This window comes from Barbatula barbatula, assembly GCF_947034865.1.
Source record: "Barbatula barbatula genome assembly, chromosome: 19".
Lineage (NCBI taxonomy): Eukaryota > Metazoa > Chordata > Actinopteri > Cypriniformes > Nemacheilidae > Barbatula > Barbatula barbatula.
In genome coordinates this window covers 11,928,086-11,949,036 of record NC_136782.1, presented here as the reverse complement: position 1 = coordinate 11,949,036, position 20,951 = coordinate 11,928,086, and the positions used below count along the sequence as shown (strand labels likewise).

The 20,951-nt window shown below is 39.5% G+C and overlaps 1 protein-coding gene across 1 annotated transcript in view; it reads right to left on the bottom strand.

The window, feature by feature from the left end:
- Positions 1-7,982: 7,982 nt before the first annotated feature.
- The window catches only part of LOC306908841 (uncharacterized protein), a 44,834-nt gene continuing 31,865 nt past the window's right edge, over positions 7,983-20,951 (bottom strand). Inside the window, exons 6-20 of the mRNA XM_079482054.1 lie at positions 20,237-20,283; positions 19,018-19,168; positions 18,766-18,897; positions 18,464-18,646; positions 16,973-17,014; positions 16,777-16,863; positions 16,472-16,505; positions 16,292-16,384; positions 16,077-16,175; positions 14,343-14,381; positions 14,133-14,143; positions 13,756-13,998; positions 12,130-13,630; positions 10,966-12,037; positions 7,983-10,864 (exon numbers count right to left, since the gene is read on the bottom strand). Of these exons, the coding sequence (XP_079338180.1) occupies positions 8,980-10,864; positions 10,966-12,037; positions 12,130-13,630; positions 13,756-13,998; positions 14,133-14,143; positions 14,343-14,381; positions 16,077-16,175; positions 16,292-16,384; positions 16,472-16,505; positions 16,777-16,863; positions 16,973-17,014; positions 18,464-18,646; positions 18,766-18,897; positions 19,018-19,168; positions 20,237-20,283 (5,619 nt within the window). The 3' untranslated portion in view covers positions 7,983-8,979. The remainder of the gene's footprint in view (positions 10,865-10,965; positions 12,038-12,129; positions 13,631-13,755; positions 13,999-14,132; positions 14,144-14,342; positions 14,382-16,076; positions 16,176-16,291; positions 16,385-16,471; positions 16,506-16,776; positions 16,864-16,972; positions 17,015-18,463; positions 18,647-18,765; positions 18,898-19,017; positions 19,169-20,236; positions 20,284-20,951) is intronic.

The window sequence follows — 20,951 nt, the reverse complement described above, 5'->3', positions numbered from 1 at the left end:
TAGACAAAACGGCAGATCCATATCTAATCATCATTATGCACAATAGCGAATGTCATCTGTCCCAATTCTTGTATTACTCCAAACCTATGCAAAACCAACCATTAAACGTTTTGTGAGCTTCCACTTTCAGTGTGACGTGAACAGCTGTAAATCCATATGTATCCCAGCGTATCCAGATGCACACGCCATGAGCAGTATAGCCTACAGCGAAGTCCTTCGAAAAAGTAGAGTAACTACTTGTGATCCAGTCACTTTATACAGTCTCGTCATTGGAATGGGTTGGACTGCTGCGCTGTCCGGTTCTTCGTCTGCACTGGAGCATCCAAAAATGAAAGTGCAACGATGTTAACTTAACAAATCTAAGGAACTGGTTAATAAATAATATAGGGCTCCTTGAAGGAGATATCAAGCTATATTGATCACGGATATTAGGACATTTAAACAATGGGAGTTATATGTCAAATTTCAGAAACGCTAGTAAAAGACACATTTTTTTAAATAAATATAAGTAGATACAATGTTCAGTTAACATGAGAGGCATAATAAATATTCCAACAGAACAAAAAGCTGAGGAGTAAAAACCAACCTTACATTTTTGTTGCATATGTAGGCGCACTGGTAACCCCCTTCCGAAAAGCCATATAAAATCGTTAAAAATCGCTTATTTAGTCACACGAACGTCTCTTGGAGCAGAAATGAATGAATGGAAGAGCTTTTGTTGTAGTCCAGTATTCAATTATTTCCTTTTGCTTTGCTGCTTGACAAATGTGCTACAGAGCACATGTCCTATGCGTTTAATATCTTCCCCATAATGCGCAAAGTCGGTTTGCCTTTGCTGAACAATGAATTATGTTCTCACCAGTGCTCCTTTTATCTGTTCACAACAGCCAAGTGACATTTTGGGAACCACATACTGTGAGAGCTGGAGTCGAAAAGCGGACTAGCCATTGACGATGAAGAAAGAAAGTTACATCTAAAAAGTTTTAATATCATGAGAAAGGTCAATATTTGTGTCACTCATTTCAGAAAGTGAAACTCATATATTACATAGATTCATTACCCATAGAGTGAAATATATCAAGCCTTTTTATGATTATGGTTTAGCTACAGATAAAGATAATTAAGTAGGGCTCGGACTACTTAATTGCTTGAAGTGCAGTGTGAAGTTTCCACAGTGATGATTTGGGCTGCCTGCCAACACCAGCAGGTGACATGGCAGGCAGCCAAAATCATCACTGTGGAAACTTCACACTTGACTTCAAGCAATATGGATTCTGTGCCTTTACAATTGGCGGGTTACAACTTTACGATTTTAGTCTCATTAATTATTCATGCGTAAAACAAGATACACACATGCGTAAACAGTTTCGCATGCATAAAACCTAATTTACGTGCACATAGTATATATTTACATTTACGAAAAGCAATTCACGTGCGTAAAACAAAACAATTTTCTCACAAATTACGTTTCGCAAACGTACAGCTGTCAGCTGTGCACATAACTTTCGAAAAGTTAAAATGTACGCGTTTGTCTTGTTTTACGAATGTGCAAATCGTCACACACGTGTGAATCGCCTTGGACGTGTGTGTGTGTTTTTTGAGACTCTCCTGGCGACGCAACCCCTTCCACTTGGGTTGTCTGTTGTCATACTCTTTAGCCAATCAGATTCAAGCTTACCATTCAACCAATTACAGGACTCAAGGAAACCGGCTCTGCGCAGCTTTGGTGCAGGCGGCACATATTTTGTTTTGTAGGCTTGTCTGTTTTTATGTTTTTAAATGTTGCTTACGTTACCATTACGATGTGTTTATGTGGTTGCCAATCCAAAATAATAGAGTTGTTACATGAACATAGATGATTTTGGTTACATGTGGAATAAAGTTTTTTAATCCACTGCAAATCTTCAGTTTCCTCCCATTTTGCGATTCATTGCTGTATGTCATGTCTATTTACCTTACCGTGTTTCTATCTGCGGTCAGTAGTATTGTCAAAGACGGTTTGTGTCGTTTTCTTTAATTAAAATCTGATAATACTAGTTAACTTTAAATGTAGTCATTTATTAGTATGGGTCTATACAGGCTAATATATCTATCCATTAGTTAAATAATCCCTTCAATGGCGTTTACAGAAGCCAATAAGGAACATAACACGTATGTCTAACTAGACTATATTAATTTACATGAAGAAAGAACTACAAAGTCAGGGGAAACATTACAGTATTTCAAACTGACTTGACAGAACGCATTGTGAAATGAGACCAGGTGGTATCGGACTTTTAAAACTCGAGTCCTGCGTGTTCAAAATTTGAAGAAAAGTCAAAGAGATCGTTTTTCCCAATAAGTTTAAGTAGAATTTATTATCAGATGTAAAAGCTTCTTCCAGCTGGGGCTGTTCTCTCAACATACATATGAGACAAAACAACTGAATACACACTTCTGGGTTACAAGTATTTATAAAATATGTGACGTCGATTCTCTCTTCGGGCTCCTCCCCTTCATCGGGCGGGCGTTGAATCCTCCGGAACCAATCACCTCGGGACATGTAAATCTGACTCCATTCTCCCCCAACTATTGGCCCCTGCAAAACATTTTGAAAATAGCCGGTCCTGACGAGAGATGCGATTGACGCACACACACATACACTCACACACTTGTTATCTGAGACCCTGCTCCTGCATTCCTCAGAGCTCGTGTTACACACTTCTGCCAACTAGTTTTCAAGACAAAGAACCCAGCACAGCATGGACATACTCATATCATTATATTTAACAGTAAAACAACAGTAAACATAAACTTATAATACATAGAACATCGTAACCCCAATAATGGACAGCAGCGAAGTAAATTGAGTATTGTATTTTATTTAACAGTAAAAAATATAATAAATTGTACCCACAAAGCTGCGCAAGCGTGGAAAAGATCGTAATGTGATTAACGTGCGGTGAGGGTGATGCATCATTTCCGTTCTATTTGAGCCAAACTGCACTAAAGTTGCGCAGAGCCGTTTTCCTTGAGTCCGGCGCCCTCAGCGGGTTGTGATTGGTTGAATGGTAAGCTTCAATCTGATTGGCTAAAGAGTACGACAACCCAAGTGGAAGGGGTTGCGTCGACTCGCCAGGAGAGTCTCAAAAAACACACACACACGTCCAAGGCGATTCACACGTGTGTGACGATTTGCACATTCGTAAAACAAGACAAACGCGTACATTTTAACTTTTCGAAAGTTATGTGCACAGCTGTATGTTTGCGAAACGTAATTTGTGAGAAAATAGTTTTGTTTTACGCACGTGAATTGCTTTTCGTAAATGTAAATATATACTATGTGCACGTAAATTAGGATTTATGCATGCGAAACTGTTTACGCATGTGTATATCTTGTTTTACGCATGAATAATTATTGAGACTAAAATCGCGCCATAGAGATTCCGTGCTGGCGGCGGGAAACTTCACTTTGTGTGCCTGCCCTGCGCCTTGTAAACAACGTTGCATATAAAGTTTGCAGGTCAACTTGGTTGGCATTGCCTTTTCGGCGTGAGAAATACATGTGTGGCGTGTGAACTGGTTGAATTGCGTGTGTCTCACGGCCAACGGGACCTGGGAGCCGTTTCAGAAAGCAGGGTAAGTGCAAACTCAGAGTAAGTTAACCAAATAAAACGGGATACTCTGGGTTTTCAGTTTCAGAACGCGAGGTATATCAAACCCGCGACCGCGGGGTAAGTCAAGCCCGTTTCAGAAATCAAGGTATCTTATACTTAGAGTGAGTAACCATAGTTACATACTCTGTGAACCTAACCTGGTCAGGAGCAGGTTTTATTCCACTAACCCGAGGTTTGTTACAATCTCCGCCCACTTTTCGAAGCGCAAGCGGTGTTGAACTTGCCTACGCCATTACCCAGCAAACACAGAACGTTCCCCTATGGTTCCCATTTGGGAACCATAGGGGAACCAAAAATTGTTTGCTGGGTAGTTTTTTCATTCGTTTTCCTTAATCGCGCACAAGTTCGTAACACAGACATTAAATGTCCGTTTATTCAGGAACCCGTAGATGAGGAAGCTGCATTCATAAATTCTGAAATTTACGTCGGTAGAGAATATATGGTGAAGCCCCGTTTGGATGTTTTATCATATCCGGAGGATTTTTTATTTGAGCGATACCGTTTTTCTTTACAGTCCATTAAATATATTCCCAATCTGCTTTATCCTTACATCACAAACCTCACTCGTGGCCGCGCTCTAGCAGATTCTCTGTATGGCTTTACGTTTCTTTGCTAACGGAAGCTTTCTTTATAACACCGGGGATGCAGAACACGTTAGCAAGGCAACTGTATGCAGAGCAGTAAGAAAAGTGTGCATCGCTCTCAAGCACTTTTTATACATTTGTGTCAAGTTTCCTGTGAGAGCCATCAAAGAGGAGTTTCACAGGACTGCAGGTGAATGGTGAACGTCTTTCGAATTAGGCTGATCAAATAAAGCAGTTTTTTGTCTTCTATACACTAAACCCGGATAAGTAGAATCTACTTAAAAACATCAAGGTAACTCGTTGCCTTAAAATTTTTAAGTATTGAAGCATTAGTTGAATAAGTAAAGTAGACTACGTTCAATGTACTTGAGCCCATAATGGAATGGAATAGAATATTTAAGTTCAATGTACTAATAACCGAGTTACAGTAACTGAAGATACTTAGTTTAAACAATCATTCCCCACCCATTTATTTAACTCTGCTTGTTAAGTAAGCATTACTCCATTACCAATTTAACTAAATTGTATAGTCTAACTGCCCCAACTTATTTCTAACTCAAAATATGTCTTTCAATCAATAGAACCTTGTAGAATACATAGATACAACTGCAACATTACATTGATCCAATTTTCTTTTTATTGAACATGACTTTTTATTAGCAACAAAAGAAACATTTTCATTTACATTTATTCATTTGGCAGACGCTTTTATCCAAAGCGACTTACAGGTAGTTTTTTTACAGTGGCACATTACTGCAGAGCAATCAGGTGCTAAAGTTACATGAACTAAGGAAAAGTTACCTTTAGCTAATTTGAGTACTATTTTAAATTGACTTGAACACAATAGCCAACAAGCTAACATTAGCTAAATAACAAAAACTTGAGGAGCCATGACAGTAGTTAACTAACAACGAATAAAAAAAATCAAGAAATTAAAGCTAATTAGCTTTATGTTAGCTAGTCTGCACCAATTTACCAGGATGTTTGCAGTTCTCTGGCTAGCTGCTTCACCGTCTCAACTTTAGCTGTCTGGAGGCAACAGAGTAAAATGGTTCAGAGCGGACACATCAGCTCGGTATCACTTTAAAAGCATGTAGAGATTGCCTGGCCAGCAGTCTATTGTCTGAACGAGTACATTACCCGGACATCGGGCGGACTCGAAGTGTACCCAAAGCAGACGGTCGCCGGACACGTCGGAGCAAAGCTAACTTTATTTGACTCAGTCGTAGTCACACAATAGAATCCGCTAACAAGGCAGCTGGTATTTGCGCCAACTTACCTGGACGTTCGATGTTCGGTGGCTGAGCTAACTTTAGCTGCTTCAGGCGTCAGGCTCAGCTCAACTTGCATTAGCTGTCTGGGAGCGACATACAATTTCCGTTACGGGCGCTAGCTAACGTTACCAGTGAAGACATACGTTAGCTAGAAGAGTGCGGGGCAGAGTTAGCTCTATAGCTACCCTGCTAACCTGTTAATAACTAGCAAAGTTCGTTTTTCAGTTTTTTTCAAATAACTACAGTACTATTGAAATGAAACTTTGATATACAGATATATATCTGATAGATACTTTGAGTTATATCAAAGTATCATTTCAATAGTGCTGTCCCCATGAAAAGATATAATAAAATATTTGTACAAATGTGAGGGGTGAACTCACTTTCGTGATGTACTGCTAGCTAATTTACATCAGCTAGCAGTCGGGACTGCAACGGCATGCAACCAGTGCCAGGTTCCAACTAACATATATTGCCTCCAATTCGACTGGCGAGAAATAAACGGAGTGCTTTTTGTCACGTGGCGTTGCCATGGTGAATCGTGTTATCTTCGCTCAATTGATGATGGCTTTTTAAAGCCGCGGTAAACACGTGTAACCTAGAGTAAACTTACTCAGAGTGGATTGAACTCATTGAAAGTAGTGATTAGGGAGTAGTGATTATCTGAGTAAATCAACTCAGAGTTCATATTTTAACTCAGTGTTGCTTGAACCTCCTTATTGAAACGGGTCCCTGAGAGAACCCTGTGTTATTACTAAACTTGCTTTTAATAAACATTAAAAACAACTTTAAATAACTTTAAATAACAAATCAACTCTTTATGAAGAGTTCATTTGAAAAACGGATAACTCGGTTAAAACAATTTTTAATCATGTTTTTATTGTGTTTTATTGTGTTATTTAACATCACCACTTATTCAAAAGAACCCAATTGCAGTTTCATTGATATTAATTTGAATGCACAATTAAACATTGTTTTTGAAATGCAAAAAGTCCTTTTATTTACATATTTGAGAACAAAAACCACGCGCTCGCGGGGCTGATACCTGCAACATTTTATCGACGCTCGTTTTAGCTGAAGAAGTCAGTAAACACTACTAAAGGCGGCAAAAACATGAGATGCCCGGACTGTAATGTTTTCACGTTTTCAACACGGTTGTCTAACCGTGAATGCGACCAGATGCGTTAATGCTGCTTCTGTTAGCGATTACATTCCGTTATCAGCTCTGCGGTTGAAAATGAAACCATTTACGTACCGGTTGACACGGATAGGCACGGAGTGAAACGAGAACGACCCCATATGGTTTGTTCGCGCGACGGGCTTGTGTGTGTGTTTGTTTGGCACTTGGCGGGTCTGGTCCGAACGGACTTCGAGAAGGGCTGCTCTACACTCTCCCTCTAGACTGTGGGACCTTGATTTCCAAATGAAATGCAAAATTCACTTTCATCTGAAAAGATGACTTTGGTCCACTGTGTTTTCTAAAGTCCACAGTCAAAGCAGCCAACCAGGAAATCACCAGGTTCACTCTATGTGAAATGAATCTATATAATATGGGTTTCACTTTCTGAAAACGAGTGACAAATATTGATCTTTTTTATGTAAAAAATATGTAGATGTACCCGTATAATAAATAGTCCCAATTTCGCATGAATCACTCATTCGTCAGGTCGCACCCATTTCCCTAACACTTACAAAAAGTCTGAGATTCTAAGTCTGACTTTATTTAATTATTTGAAGAATGCTGGATCCTTGAACCATTATAAAATATGGTTACCGTTTATGCTGTTGTTTTCAAGGGCTGCATGATTCAATTGTAACAGACACATATTTGTTGGGACTCCTACTTTCTCGAGCTTTCTAGCTCCCTGGGCAGAGTCATGATTTTTGCCACGTCTTTCGGGTTTCTGTTGTGTTATGTGTGGAGACACGTGGCTTTATGTTGTTACTTGGCGCCACGTGTCTTCCTATGATGTCTCTCAGCCCCGCCCTCCTTTCTCCCATAATTGTTTCATTAGGGTTTCATTCCCATCACCTGCTTTGTGTTTCACCTTCGTTAGGGTTTTATTCCCATCACCTGGTCTGTTAATCACTCTCGTTAGGGTTTCATTCCAATCACCTGTCACCACTCTCCCCCATGTAATCACTCCTCGTTAGTGTCTCCCTTTATATAGTCCCAGTTTCCCTCTGTTCAGTGTCGGTGCATTGTCTAATGTTTGTGTTTGTGAGCACTAGATGTCTTGGGCCCACGTTGTTGGAGTACACTGGTTCCTGTTTACAGTTTGTGAACGTATTATTTTCACTTTTCTAAAGACCTTGTTTTGTCCCCTTCGTGGGAGGTGTTTGTTTGCTTGTTTTTTGGTTCATGTTTTCCCCATTGTGGGTACTTTATTTAATAAAGATTTCTGACTAACCCTTCGTCTCCCTGCATCTGGGTTCTGTCCAAGCCATTTTGTGACACATATTACACTACAAAGGTTTTATTAAGTACAAATATAGCAAAGGGCACATTTTCCCATACAGTGTGACAATCATTGCATTTCTTAGAGGAAGCACAGAGAAAGGTTTTATTTGGTTATATTATATTTTGCAACTTTTCTGACAAGTATTATGCGTATCAATAAAGGCCTTAAAAGATTTAATGAATACTTTTCACCTTGTGATGGACTGTCCAGATTGAATTTGAGATGCTGGGACAGGCTTCAGCCCCCAATTTCTCGTTTGTCCTGATTTTCCCCTCACATTCCTGCTCAAGTGGAGCTGGGCCTTTACATTTTCTTAACAAATCAGTCCTTGTGTAATAAAAATAAAAAAAAATCTTTGCCAGTTTATCCTAGAGAACATTTCTAAGGCACTATGGAATGCTTTTTCACTGTAAAGCGCACATTTTTATACATAGCAGAGATTAGATCCGATGTTTTGGTCTTTTGATGTTCTGATTAACATCAGTTTATGGTTTCTTGATTAACATCAGATAATCAGTTAACATCAGCGATTTGTGTTCCCTTGTTTTCACATATCATATTGACCACATTTCATATAGAAAATTAATGGAAACAAATTAGATTTTAACATGCACAAGAATGTTTTGTCTGAAACACTAATTTACAGACACGTCTGGAAATCAGAGAAAAATGTGCAAAACCAAGAAACAAGAGTTAAGTGCCAGAAAACAACTACTTCATAAATAAGAGTTCTGCATATATCACAGCCAACTGAAAAACTTTGATGACAGAGGCTTTGGTTCAAATAATACATTTGTATATTACATAGTCTTAAACATCTTAAAAAAAGTAATAAAATTACACTGCCGAATAAAACAAACATTTTATTGACATTTTACTGGTATTCTGGCCAGAATAAAGCACCTTCTGTAATTGAGGGATTTAAAAATATAATCACTGGCCACAGCAAAGTCAATTGGCTGATACCCGTATTTTGTCATTCTTACATCCTCATTTACACCACTCAAAGCCTTTTGCAGTCCTGCATTGTGAAGTTGCAGCTATTGATGCTGACCCTTCTTTTGTTCCGGTCTGTCACAGGTGCCAGTGTTTGAGTCAGGCTTACTTGTGCATTGCTAAAGGAAGCTATCCTCCCACTTCCTGCAATTTGCAAGTTTACGGTGGTGGCGTAGCTTGTTTTCAAAGCAGTTTTTGCCCCTTGATTGGTAACATTATCCATGGTTTTGTTGTCACTTGTGAACTGAATGGCAGCGTCTTTCTCACAGTCAGGGCTGGTTTGACCGACATAGGGACAAATCAGGGTGCTCCGACACATATTTTCTGCTAGCTTTACATCGTCTTGCTCTATCGTTGTGCAGGACATTATATCAGTTTCAACACCAGGCTCTGTGTTATATTTTGACAACAGATCGTGGACATCTGGCCATGCAATGCTTGTGAAATGTTTTCCGCTATGATTGCTTCTTTCAGCTGTTATTCTAACAGGTGAAAGAGGTCCAGGACTAATAGAGGATGGGCTACCGCTGTATGAACCCCCACGAGGACTTGTTAACCCTGATTCGGAACCCACTGACCATCTTCCACTTTCTGCCCAAGATCTGCGTTCATGTCTAGCTGGACTGGGCGGTCTATCACCTAAAGTAACGAAAGGTAAACTGCTTCCTCTCAGCCTCCGCTGGTTCTGAGGAACACTCACTGAACACAATGGCGTGCCTGATGAAGTAGGCGACACGGTTCTGGGTTCTTTTTGTGCGGTGTTTGCCTCCGCGGTTGCTGGTGAGGATGGATTTGTTGATGAGGGATTCCTAGGCTGTGGGTTAGCAAAGCACCATACACTTGTTGGAATGCCAATAGGGGGAGGAGAGATGATTCTGGGGCTCTCACAGGGTGACAGTGAACAAACAGACGATGATCTTGACAGTTCCAAACAAAGAGGGGTAAATAAACCAGCTACACCTTGTCTGGGGGCTCTGGGATTAGGTGGTTTTGTTACTAAGTGAATGGTGTGGCTTTGGGAAGGTGAAGGGGAGCAAATTCTGTTGATCGGAGATAGACAAACAGAGTGGGATGGCGACTGCACACGAGAGCTGGGTTCGGAGAACGGAAAGGGCCGAGCCACCCTGTTGTGCAGTGTTGCATGTTGAGGATCAAGGAAATAAGAGGATTCACCAACATTTGCATGTGTCGATTTTTTGTGGTTTGTGGCCCACCCGTTATCGCTCAAACTGTTGTTATTGTTGTTATTTCCATTCAAGCTGGTGTAAGGATTCTGGTCATGAAAAGTTGCGCTTTGGCTTTTAGCAGAATTGGTTGAATTGAGACTAACTAGAGGTGAAGGAGATATCGATCGTTGACTGCAATAAGGAGGAGGGGACTGAACTGTGGCCGGGCTGGATCGAAGGCTGTGTGATCTGAAAGGGGATGAAGAGGACTTTGTAGGTTGACTACCTATTCCAGTGCTGGATGTGAACCCAAAGCTGGGCTCCACACTTGAATCCAGCATGATGGATTTAGGAGATGGTGACCGCAGTCTCATAGATGAAGTGGGGAGGGGAGCAGGGGAGTTTATGAGTGAAGGAGCAGTTTGGAGATGTGCACCCTTTTTGGCCATGCTTTGAGAAATTGTCTGACTGATACAAGAGGCAGCAAGAGACTTTTTAAGAGCGGAGTGTGTTAAGGAAGATCTGGTGTTTTGGGAACCTCTAATAGGAGAGGGCGAGCGCATTCGCAGATTGGAGCTGAAGGCAGAAGGTGGTTTTGTATCTAGTGGACGTTCACAGCCAAAGGGAGTCTTATCATTAAGGGAGAAAGATTGCCATTGAGGGTGGAGATCACGAACGGAAGGATCCTGAATCTGTTGCTCAGCGTGGAGTGAAGTATGTGACGGTCTGAAAAGTCAAAGATGAGAAGAGGAAATCAAACTTAATATATATTCATAGTTTACTTTACCATCTAACAAAATATCAACTCATTCAAACTAAGTTCATACCTTTGGGGAATTGTTGGTAAAGATGATGTATTCCAACTGGCGATGGGACTTCTTTTTCCTGTGTTGGATGGTAGATTAGGTGGTCTTTGGTTAGTAAACTGTGGAAGCTCATTCAAAGCCGGTGGATCTAGAGAGGATGTAGAAGGTGAGCTTAGGTTGTCTTTGACATCCAGAAGACTAGACTTGCCACATGAACCTAGCAAAGGTGTAACTTGTGTTGAAGTTTTAGCCTCTTGTGCCAGACATTGTGACTGATCCGCAATCATTACTGTGGTTGGAACACAGTTGTCGAATGAGACTGATGACTGTAATGGGTGACATACATCCACATCATCTACAGAGAACACCAATTTACCACTGCCCATGGTTTCAGCATCAACACATGCCTGCTGAAATGTCAAATGTTGCTTTTCATCTTGTTTATTATCCGTTGATGATTGCAGTTTTACACTTTCATAGGGCTTTACAACTAAATTATTTTCCTCCTCTACACCACGAGTAACTTCTGAATGTTCAATGACTAATGGATCAGTAAAAAGGACACTTGTAGACTCAGAATTGTTCTCAAAAATAGGCATCTCCTCTTGCAATATCTGTCTTTGTTGCCCTTCCTCAGTCATATTTAATTCAATGGATTTGTCCCCAAAATGTATATGGTTCGCTTGAAGAGAATGTGGCATGTTGTCAGCATGCTGTGCTAATAGTAATCCGCAGGGGTTGAATGCCATATGTGGATCAGCTCGGTCCTGCGCTTCAGAATAATTCGGGAGTGATTTATCTATTTGGAAATCTTTTTTGTGTAAGAGAGACTCGCATGTTTCCAATGAGCTCTCAATGTGATTTGTGGTCACAGAGACCTGTGATTCCACAACAGTTTCTTTTTCTGATAACACTTGAAGTGAAGATTCAACAGAAGAAAAAGACAATATATTAGATTCAATGGATGAGATCTCCTTTGGAGGCCCAATGAGATTACAATAATTTTCTTGATGATATTTTGTAGACAGTTGCTCCCTTAAAATGATGTGACCAAGTGTTTCAGAGGGTGGAAGTACTGATGACTCTATAAGATCTGTCAAACAACAATACAAATGTGTAAGGGTCTTCATTTATTTCAACATTTAATTCAACAAAGTTCACAATTTACCCATATACTGTACTCACCCGGTTGACTGATTATTCTCACATCCGCCTGGTGCATCTTTCGCTCGGATTTGGGTGGGCCGCTCACAGTTCCCTCCACTGACCAAGTTCCCCTACTCGCTTGTGTTCTCTTTTGATGTAGCGGCACCTTCATGCTGCTTGCCTTGGTGGTGTACATGCGTGCAAGCATTTGTACTTTATTCAGAATCTTTTCAGAGTTCTCCACCAAGCATTGGTTGACTGGTCCACCCTCAAAAAAGCACAAATCTGGTACCTCTGCCATTCCTTCGTAAAGGGTATGGCTACATGAAACCACCTTGCCACCATGCCGCGACCATCGACCAACTTTAATCTGACTGGGAAGGCTATCCAGGCTTCCATTTGGAGACATCAGAGATCTGGTTCTACCAACAGACTGAAGAGATTTATCAGCTTCATCTTTTGTCAGCAAATTAGATGGATTGGAAGTATCTTCATCAAATTGTGAAAGTGCAGACTGTGGTACTAAACCCATTACGCAATCTATGGATGTCTCTTTTTTTTCAAGTCTATCTGTAGGTTCAGCAGAACTAATTTCTTTCAAGGTTGAGAGATTGTTTTGAGGCTCTTGAACCCTTTTCTCTTTCTCCTTCCAAAGCTTCATGCAGGGAGTAAAATCTAAAATCTTTTCCTCCCTCTCAAAGTCTGACCTGCAGTCTAATTGTTCTTCTTTTTCTCGGCTAACATCTGAAAGAGATGAAGGAGAGGCTGTGTCAGCAGATTCCTGATGGTTGAGCATCTCAGTTTGGTTTGTCTTTGGGAGTAGTGAAGATGTTGAATCATTTTCAGTACACTCTGAACGGCCGTTTTCAGAGTCCACCAGGCTCTCTTGTCGAACACAAACATTGAATCGAGACACAGAATCCTTTACTAGACCTGTAGGAATTTGACAGAAGCTGTTTCTTCGTGTCACCTGACCCTCCCCCACAACTGCGTCTGCTGCCTCATAATAACTGCGTATCTTCTCAATAATCTGCCAGTCACTTTTGGTCAGCTTTTGCTCTGCCTCCTCTTTGGGTACAAGAGAGCTGTCAGTTGCTTTTAATGGGGTATATACATGATCAGGAGTTGACTTGGCCTCAAATGATGTGTTATTAGTGGTTTTGTCCAGATTATATAATAGGTGAGGCTCTTCACATTTAGTAAAAGAGTCCACTGTGTCTTCACACTCCTTTTGGTTTAGCGGGATGACGATTTCATGTTTGCATGAATCATTGTGACCAAGGTCTGTCAGTTCGTCTGACTGATTCACTTCTTTGTAGTTGTGCAATGGGGATGATCTCTCAGGGTGCTCTAGTGGAGAATAATTTGCTTCATCGGATGGATGGTTTTCCTCGGTTTTGTCTGACCCATCATCTACAAAAGTATTTTCCATAGCTGATCTATTAAGATCATCATTCATTTCAGCTAACAGTGGCACTGATTCGTCTAACTGTTGTACCTCTAAAGGCTTGACTTCCAAAGACTCTGGAGTCGACTGGCACTATGGTATAAAGAAAGCAAGAACAACTTAGTAGAAATTCCTTTCCCACTTGACTCCATTAGAAATAAAGAAATTAAAAATAATACGAAAGAGTGGAAAAATAGGAAAAACATAAATAAACTTACCATTTCAGATGATAACTCTGCCATCCCTTCTCGAGCGCGGCTCTGGTTAATAAACTGCATGATTTCTTCAGTAATAGACAGTGTTGGTGGTGGAGGGAGTGGGGTCAAATCATCGTCATCTTGACATAAGGCAAGATCAATACGACCAGATTCAACTTCAATGACAGAGGATGCCAGCGTACTGGTACTGCCTGAGGAGCCAATACTGTCAGCCTGCGGGCATAACTCCCCTTCACTGCCAGACTGCATAAATATACAAAAATAGGTCATGTTTCTGTAATATCACAGTTACAGTACATGATGTAAAGATGTATGCATTGAAAACTAAGATTTTCTTAATTTAATACTAAATGTAAGCCAATACAATTCTCCTTTACCTTCATAGAAACTGTATTTAGTGACAGATAGAGCCGTGGCAGACCGGAAGTAGGGAAAAATAGGAACAAAAATGATCATTTTTAGAAATCATTCATGGAATCTATATCTCACTCAACAAAAAGAATCATTAGAAAAGCAAAAATATTATTAAAAATGTTAAATTAAAGAATTAAACTGCCAATTTAGGTGGAAATAAACATGAAACGTACCACTTTGCGGAAATGCAGATTCTATATCTTTGGCAGGGGCTTTAGGAACACAGAAATTAATCAGATTGAAATTATATATTATTTATGCATCTCTCTCTATCTCTCTCTCTCTCTCTATATATATATATATATATATATATATATATATATATATATATATATATATATATATATACACAGTGGGGGAAATAAGTATTTGATCCCCTGCTGATTTTATAAGTTTGCCTGCTTACAAAGAAATTAAGGGTCTATCATTTTTATGGTAGGTTTATGGAGACAGATTAACTGATAGAGACAGAATATAAATAAATCAGGGGAACACTTTTATATAAAGGTTATAAATTGATTTGCATTTTAGTCAGTGAAATAAGTATTTGATCCCCGAGCAAAACATAACTTTGTACTTACTGGAGAAGCCCTTGTTGGCAAGCACAGAGGTAAGACATTTCTGATAGTTGGTGCCAGGTTTGCACATTTGTCAGGATACATTTTAGTCCACTCCTCTGTAAATCTTTAAGGTTTCTTGGCTGTTGCTCATCAAATTGGAGTTTTAGCCTCTATCACAGATTTTCTATTGGACTAGGGTCTAGAAACTGGCTAGGACATTTAATGTGCTTCTCCTTAAGCCACTCTTTGGTTGTCTTGGCATTGTGTTTTGGGTCTTTGTCATGTTAAAGGCACATGCGCAACTCATCTTCAGTGATCTAGTTAAGTGGAGGAGTTTCTTGCCCAATATTTTACGGTACATGGGCCTGTCCCTCAGCCCCTCAATGCGGCGAAGTCATCCTGTACCCGAGCAAAGAAAAAGCCCTAAAGCATAATGTTTCATAAGTCAGCATTTCTCTCACTCCAAAAACAGGAAACAATTTTCTTCCCGTATGACCTAAGCACTTTCTCCAAAGGCTTTTCTGAATCGTTTGATGTTCATTGTCAAACTTCAGATGAGCCAGGCGGGCCTTCTTGGGCAGGAGGACCTTGCGGGTGCTTCAGGATTTCAATCTATTGTGGAATAGCATGTTACCAATGGTTTGTTTGATAACTGTGGTTCCAACTGTCTTGAGCTCATTACCAAGCTTCTTCCGTGTAGTTCTGGGCTGATCTTTAAACTTTCTCATGATCATCTTTACCCCATAGGGGAAATCTTACAGGGAGCTCCAGACCATGGACAATTGATAGTTATTTTATATTTCTTCTATTTCTTCTATAGTAAATAATCGCACCAACAGTTGTCTCCTTCTCACCAAGCTTCTGTCTCTAGCCTATTCAAGGTTTGTTCAGGTCTACAATCTTGTCCCTGACATCCTTTGAAATGTATTTGGTCTTGACCATGGTGGTGGAGAGGTTGAAATGAAAGATACAGATTCTGTTGGCAGGCATCTTTTATATACATACAAGCTGACTTAGGAGTACTTTCTTAAAGTGACAGGAGTAATCTGTGGTCAATATGGGCACATAACCAATCTGTGGAGCCAGAATTATTGCTGCTTGGTAGGGGATCAAATACTTATTTCACTGACTGAAATGCAAATCAATTTATAACCTTTATATAAAAAAAATTCTCCTAATTTTTTATATTCTGTTAATATCAGTTAAAATAAACCTACCATAAAAATGATAGACCCTTCATTTCTTTGTAAGCTGTCAAACTTATAAAATCAACAGGGGATCAAATAATTATTTCCCCCACTGTATATATACATCTACTGTATATATTTTGTTTATGAAGAAACTCACCAGACTGTCTTCTCCCACGTCTGTATGGCAGATTGCTCTCTAATAGGAGTGGAAGGCATTTCCTGGCTTTCTCAGGAGTGTATATGAATTCTGGTGGTTCTGTAATAAGTATACAACTTTTATATGAATATAATATAAATCATGCATTTGAGTATGTGAAGTGTTGGCTGGCAGTTGGGATTTTATAGTTTTCTAATGAACACTACAAGTCAGACCTGATTGCCTTCTTCCTCTGTGATAATTCTGAACGTCATCCATTCTCGGAGAAGGCATTGGCTTTCTTACTGGCTCTTGATTAAACTGTGGGGCTAAGCATAAAAAAACATGAATAGCCTACAGCAATGAAACGGATTGATTCAGTGATCCAAGTTCACAGGAATGCTAAAAATACGTACACTGACAAAAGCTGTCACCTAGAACCTGTCTTGCCTGCAAAACATGAAAAGAAAAATGTCATTCATACACATACAAAGTCAAAGTTTCACAAGTGAATGCATGAACTTTTGTATAACTGAACTGCTTATAAGTGGCTCTCGGAAATATTTTATATGTGTTTGCAAGTCATTTCGACTTAAACCAATACAATATCTTGAGTGAAAATAAGCAGGATAAGTTATCTGCTTTACGGTGGGGTCTTACTAAACTTCATCCATCTCTCTCGTCATGACTTATGAACTGACATATAGAAACTTCTTTTTACTTTTTGGGGTAAGGATGTAGGATGGTTTTCCACTATCATCCTCTTGAGGTAGTGCATCCACAGCCGCTTCTCTTCCTGGTTTTTAGCCTAGAGGTAAATAAAAGTAAATTTTTTAGATTTACTTCCAAGTATAGTTCACAACACATCGAAGATTTCAAACACAAAATGTGCCACTAACAATATCATCTGACGTCACCTGAACAATGTGTTGTTGTTTTGGGATTGTCTGGTCCGACACCTTAAAACAGAGAGGATCCTTCATGTTTTCCACTAGGAGCAGATTACAGCACTTGACAGATGAGAAAGGAATAAAGAGAAATATGTGATGGCTGCAGACCCAAAATCCTGTATATGGAGCTATTTACAGTATTGTAAATTTGAACACTCCGTGTGGTTGTTTCCTATTTGTATATGGGACACATGGATGGTACAGTATCCCCATGTATACCTATGAATCGAAATAGTAGATTGTAGTAGATTTTACTTAGGGATGCGCCAATACAGATACTAGCTCATGTACTCGTACTCTTAAAAATGCACAGGTACCAAAGACCGATAACACATGTGACATAACTGACTGAAATTAGTTTAAGGTGGCGTTTGTTGTTTGTAGCTATAGAGCATTCATCCTAAAACAGGCGGACCGCGGTCCGGACCTTTGCATCGTTCCATCCGGACCGCCGATATATATCCAAATAAACCATTTAAAACTTTTTATTGTTTTGGTTGTTTAAACTGAGCCGCACGTCTTCACAACGGAGAATCACATCACACGCGCTCTCAGGAACATTTATTTAATTTATCTTTTGCCACTATATCCTTTAATATTTTTATTTAGCGCAAAACGCGCTTCATTTTAACCCTTTCCGCTCCTCGCATGCTGCTTCTCTCCCGACAAAGACGCGCCACATGAATTGCAGCAAACACGTGCTTATTTTAACAACACTAGTGGACACTAAATGACACACAACAGTTAACAAAATGCAGCGAATATTAAAGCATTTGTATCCGTCCGTCTGTTTACTGTTTGCTATATGTCTCCAACCTTTCATCCAGATTGTAAGATTTTTGTATAATTCAGTCAATATTGAAGATATTGTTATATTTTCACAGGATATTCTGTAGGATAATCATGGACTTATGAAGGACTTTTGCTGGTTTTTCACAAGCATGTTTACATTTTGTAATGAACAACGTTTAAATTGGGAAATATTTAAAGGTGGCTTGGAAAGGCAAATTTAGTTAGTAACTCTGTTTTTTGTATATGATTTTAATTGTTATATAGCATTTTAATTGTTACATTACATTTGCTGTTTGCCTAAAACCACAGAGCCTATACATATTGATCCTTATGACTTTAAAAGGAACCAGATGTCCCTGGACACTGATTTTCTGCGCAGATTTGTGTTTCCTGATATTGTAAGCAGCCATTTTGCAGAGTGTTTTGCCACTCACAGGAGCATGTTTTGAGGTGTTCACAAGGGAAACTAAGCGTGCATACAGTCTATTTTATTTTAATTAGTCTCACTGTGTTGTGAAAAGGTACAGGTATCGGCGCATCCTTAAATGTATTTATTTAGACACATTTAGACATTTATGTGGCCAAATATAAATACAATGACCAATACGGTCAATCAAAATCCACACAAATTGTACAAAATCTGATGACAAACGGTTAAGGACTTACAAAAATGTGAGTGCTGTATATGAAATGATCCAGCCTCTTCTTGGCAATGAGAAGCATTTTATCAAAAAGAAAAAATGCTCTTTCCTTTTTCACCCGCTGAACCCGAAAGGAGCCTTCAAGAACCAGCTCTCCAAACCCGCTGAGGTCAGGACCAGTCCAGTTCCGCAACAGGCTCTCGATCTCCTACAGAAACGTGAGGTTTGCATTTATCCACTCCATCAGTATATTTCCAAACAAGTTAATGGAATCTCAGATTCATCTGTAGTTTTGATGATATAAAATAAAGTGTCTTGAGATGTTACCTGCAGTCTGACTGCATGCTCCTGCTTTCGCTTCATGTCATTGATGTACCAAGCCACTGCTGTCATGGTGATGATGGCATCCTCTACCACCTCATACCCAGGATCACTTTTATCAAAGTGTTTGGACAGCTCCTACCACAAGAGGGAGACACCAAATCACCACATGTAGCATATACAAAGGTAATAAATTAATCTGCTGATTTTAACAACAACAAAAGTAAAAAAAAGGTCCCTGATTTGTGCACCACTGACCTGCAGTAGGAGATGGTACTTCAGAATTCTCTGCACAGGCTTTAATAGGTATGTCTCCAGGGGTAGCGAGTGACACAGGGTGGCCTGTCTTTCCTGGAAGAAACGCACCAGGCTCTCATTCTTCATACAGTCTCTCAGGACGGCGACTGAACTGGACGGAAACAGGGGGATAGATGTTAATGTACGGGTGATCATTACTTTGCCTGACATCACCCTATCCCAGCATTCAGCTGGTGGCCTTTAAGTGTTGACACCCTGAACAAAACATATGGTCAGTGTGATAATGCAAAAACCGTTTTTAAACGACTAGCAGGAGTGTTTTACTGTATAAATAAATCAAGATAATCAATGCCACCGAGTTTTGGGTTATGCATGTATAAATAGGCATTAAACTAATTCACTAAAGACGGCTCAGAAATGAGCTACAGCAGAACATCTGCTACCGCTGCACTGGAGGCCCATGAGGATTCTGTGAGAGAGGCTGAAAGGTATTTAAAGGCAGTCATCACCCAACTATGTTTGTCTCTGATACAGTATGGCTAATGTTTCTAGTAGAACTTCAGCTGACACAGCCGACATTGCCTAATAAAAACCACACTTGTTTTATATGACTAGACATCACGATGGTTGACATCTTGATAGAAATACATTGACAAATCACTAGGAGTTTTTGCAATAAATGTTGTCTTACATTATTTTGCACTTGTTATAGACCACTTTGCAAGATGTGAATACTGGTCCAGAAGCACTTCCGCTTATTAATTTGATGTTGTTATTTGTTAAATCTTAAATATATAATACAATCTGAAAGGTATTCGTTTAACATTTTGATTAGTTTTAAAATGTTCTATTGATTCTATTTTGTTCAAAAGTTTGTATAGTGTAAAAAAACGAAACAGGAAGTTCTAGTGGACCAGTGTTGTTTATGCCTTCCGAAGTGATCTATAGACTGAAATCTGTGCACATACAATCTTAAAAATAAAGGTGCTTCATGATGCCAAAGAAGTTCCAAATGGTTGTCTAAATGGTTCCAAAAAACCTTGAACATACAAAGAACCTTTTGGCAAAAAAAGTTCTTCAGATTAGAAAAAGGTAAGAAAGAGATGGTTCTTTCAAGAACTTTTGACTGAATGGTTCTTTGTGGAACCAAAAATGGTTCTTCTATGGCATCGCTTGGAAGGACCGTTTAATAAAAGTAATAGAAATGTCCTTCACTTACTTGGGGTAATTCATGCAGTATAGGGTGTAAATGTCAAAAGCTTCGCTCTAAACAAACAAACAACAGACAAATAATAAACAATGAACGAATAAAAAATATGTAGCACAAACAACAACTTCATTTAGACAAATATTTAATGTAAAAATTTAAATCAAGAGTAATAGTCCATTCTTTATGTTGGTCGGCCACCAAACTCGAGGTTCAGGGTTAAGAAATCAGACCAAAATAAAACACACAACAATAAAAATGGCACAATCTAGAGTGGCACTTGCTTAGCCGTGGGACACAAGTTTGCTGGCAGCGTTTCGAGATTTTTCCACTAAATGTCCTAAAACAGGAGCAGTATCACAACAACACAATCAAATGAAACCTCTCATCTGCCCTGGCACAGGGCATTGTGACTGTCTGCAGGCAGATATGGCCAGATATGGGCTGCTCAGCAGATGCAGACTATAATTCTAAGCATTTAAACACGTCTGATACGTGCTCTATTTGGACTCGGATATCTAGTCCAGACGTTCTTGCTTTGTTTTTCTTAAAAAGTTGGCCGTTTCTTTTAAATGTTGCTAAGAGACTTCTATTGGAGATCCTATGCAAAAGCTAAACGGGTCAGAGCCTGTGCTGCATTCCACTGTGAAACTGATTTCTTGGTCGTAGTAGATTTCATTAAATGAATTGAGCAAACCTTACTTAATACAATTGTCCTCTTGTTTTT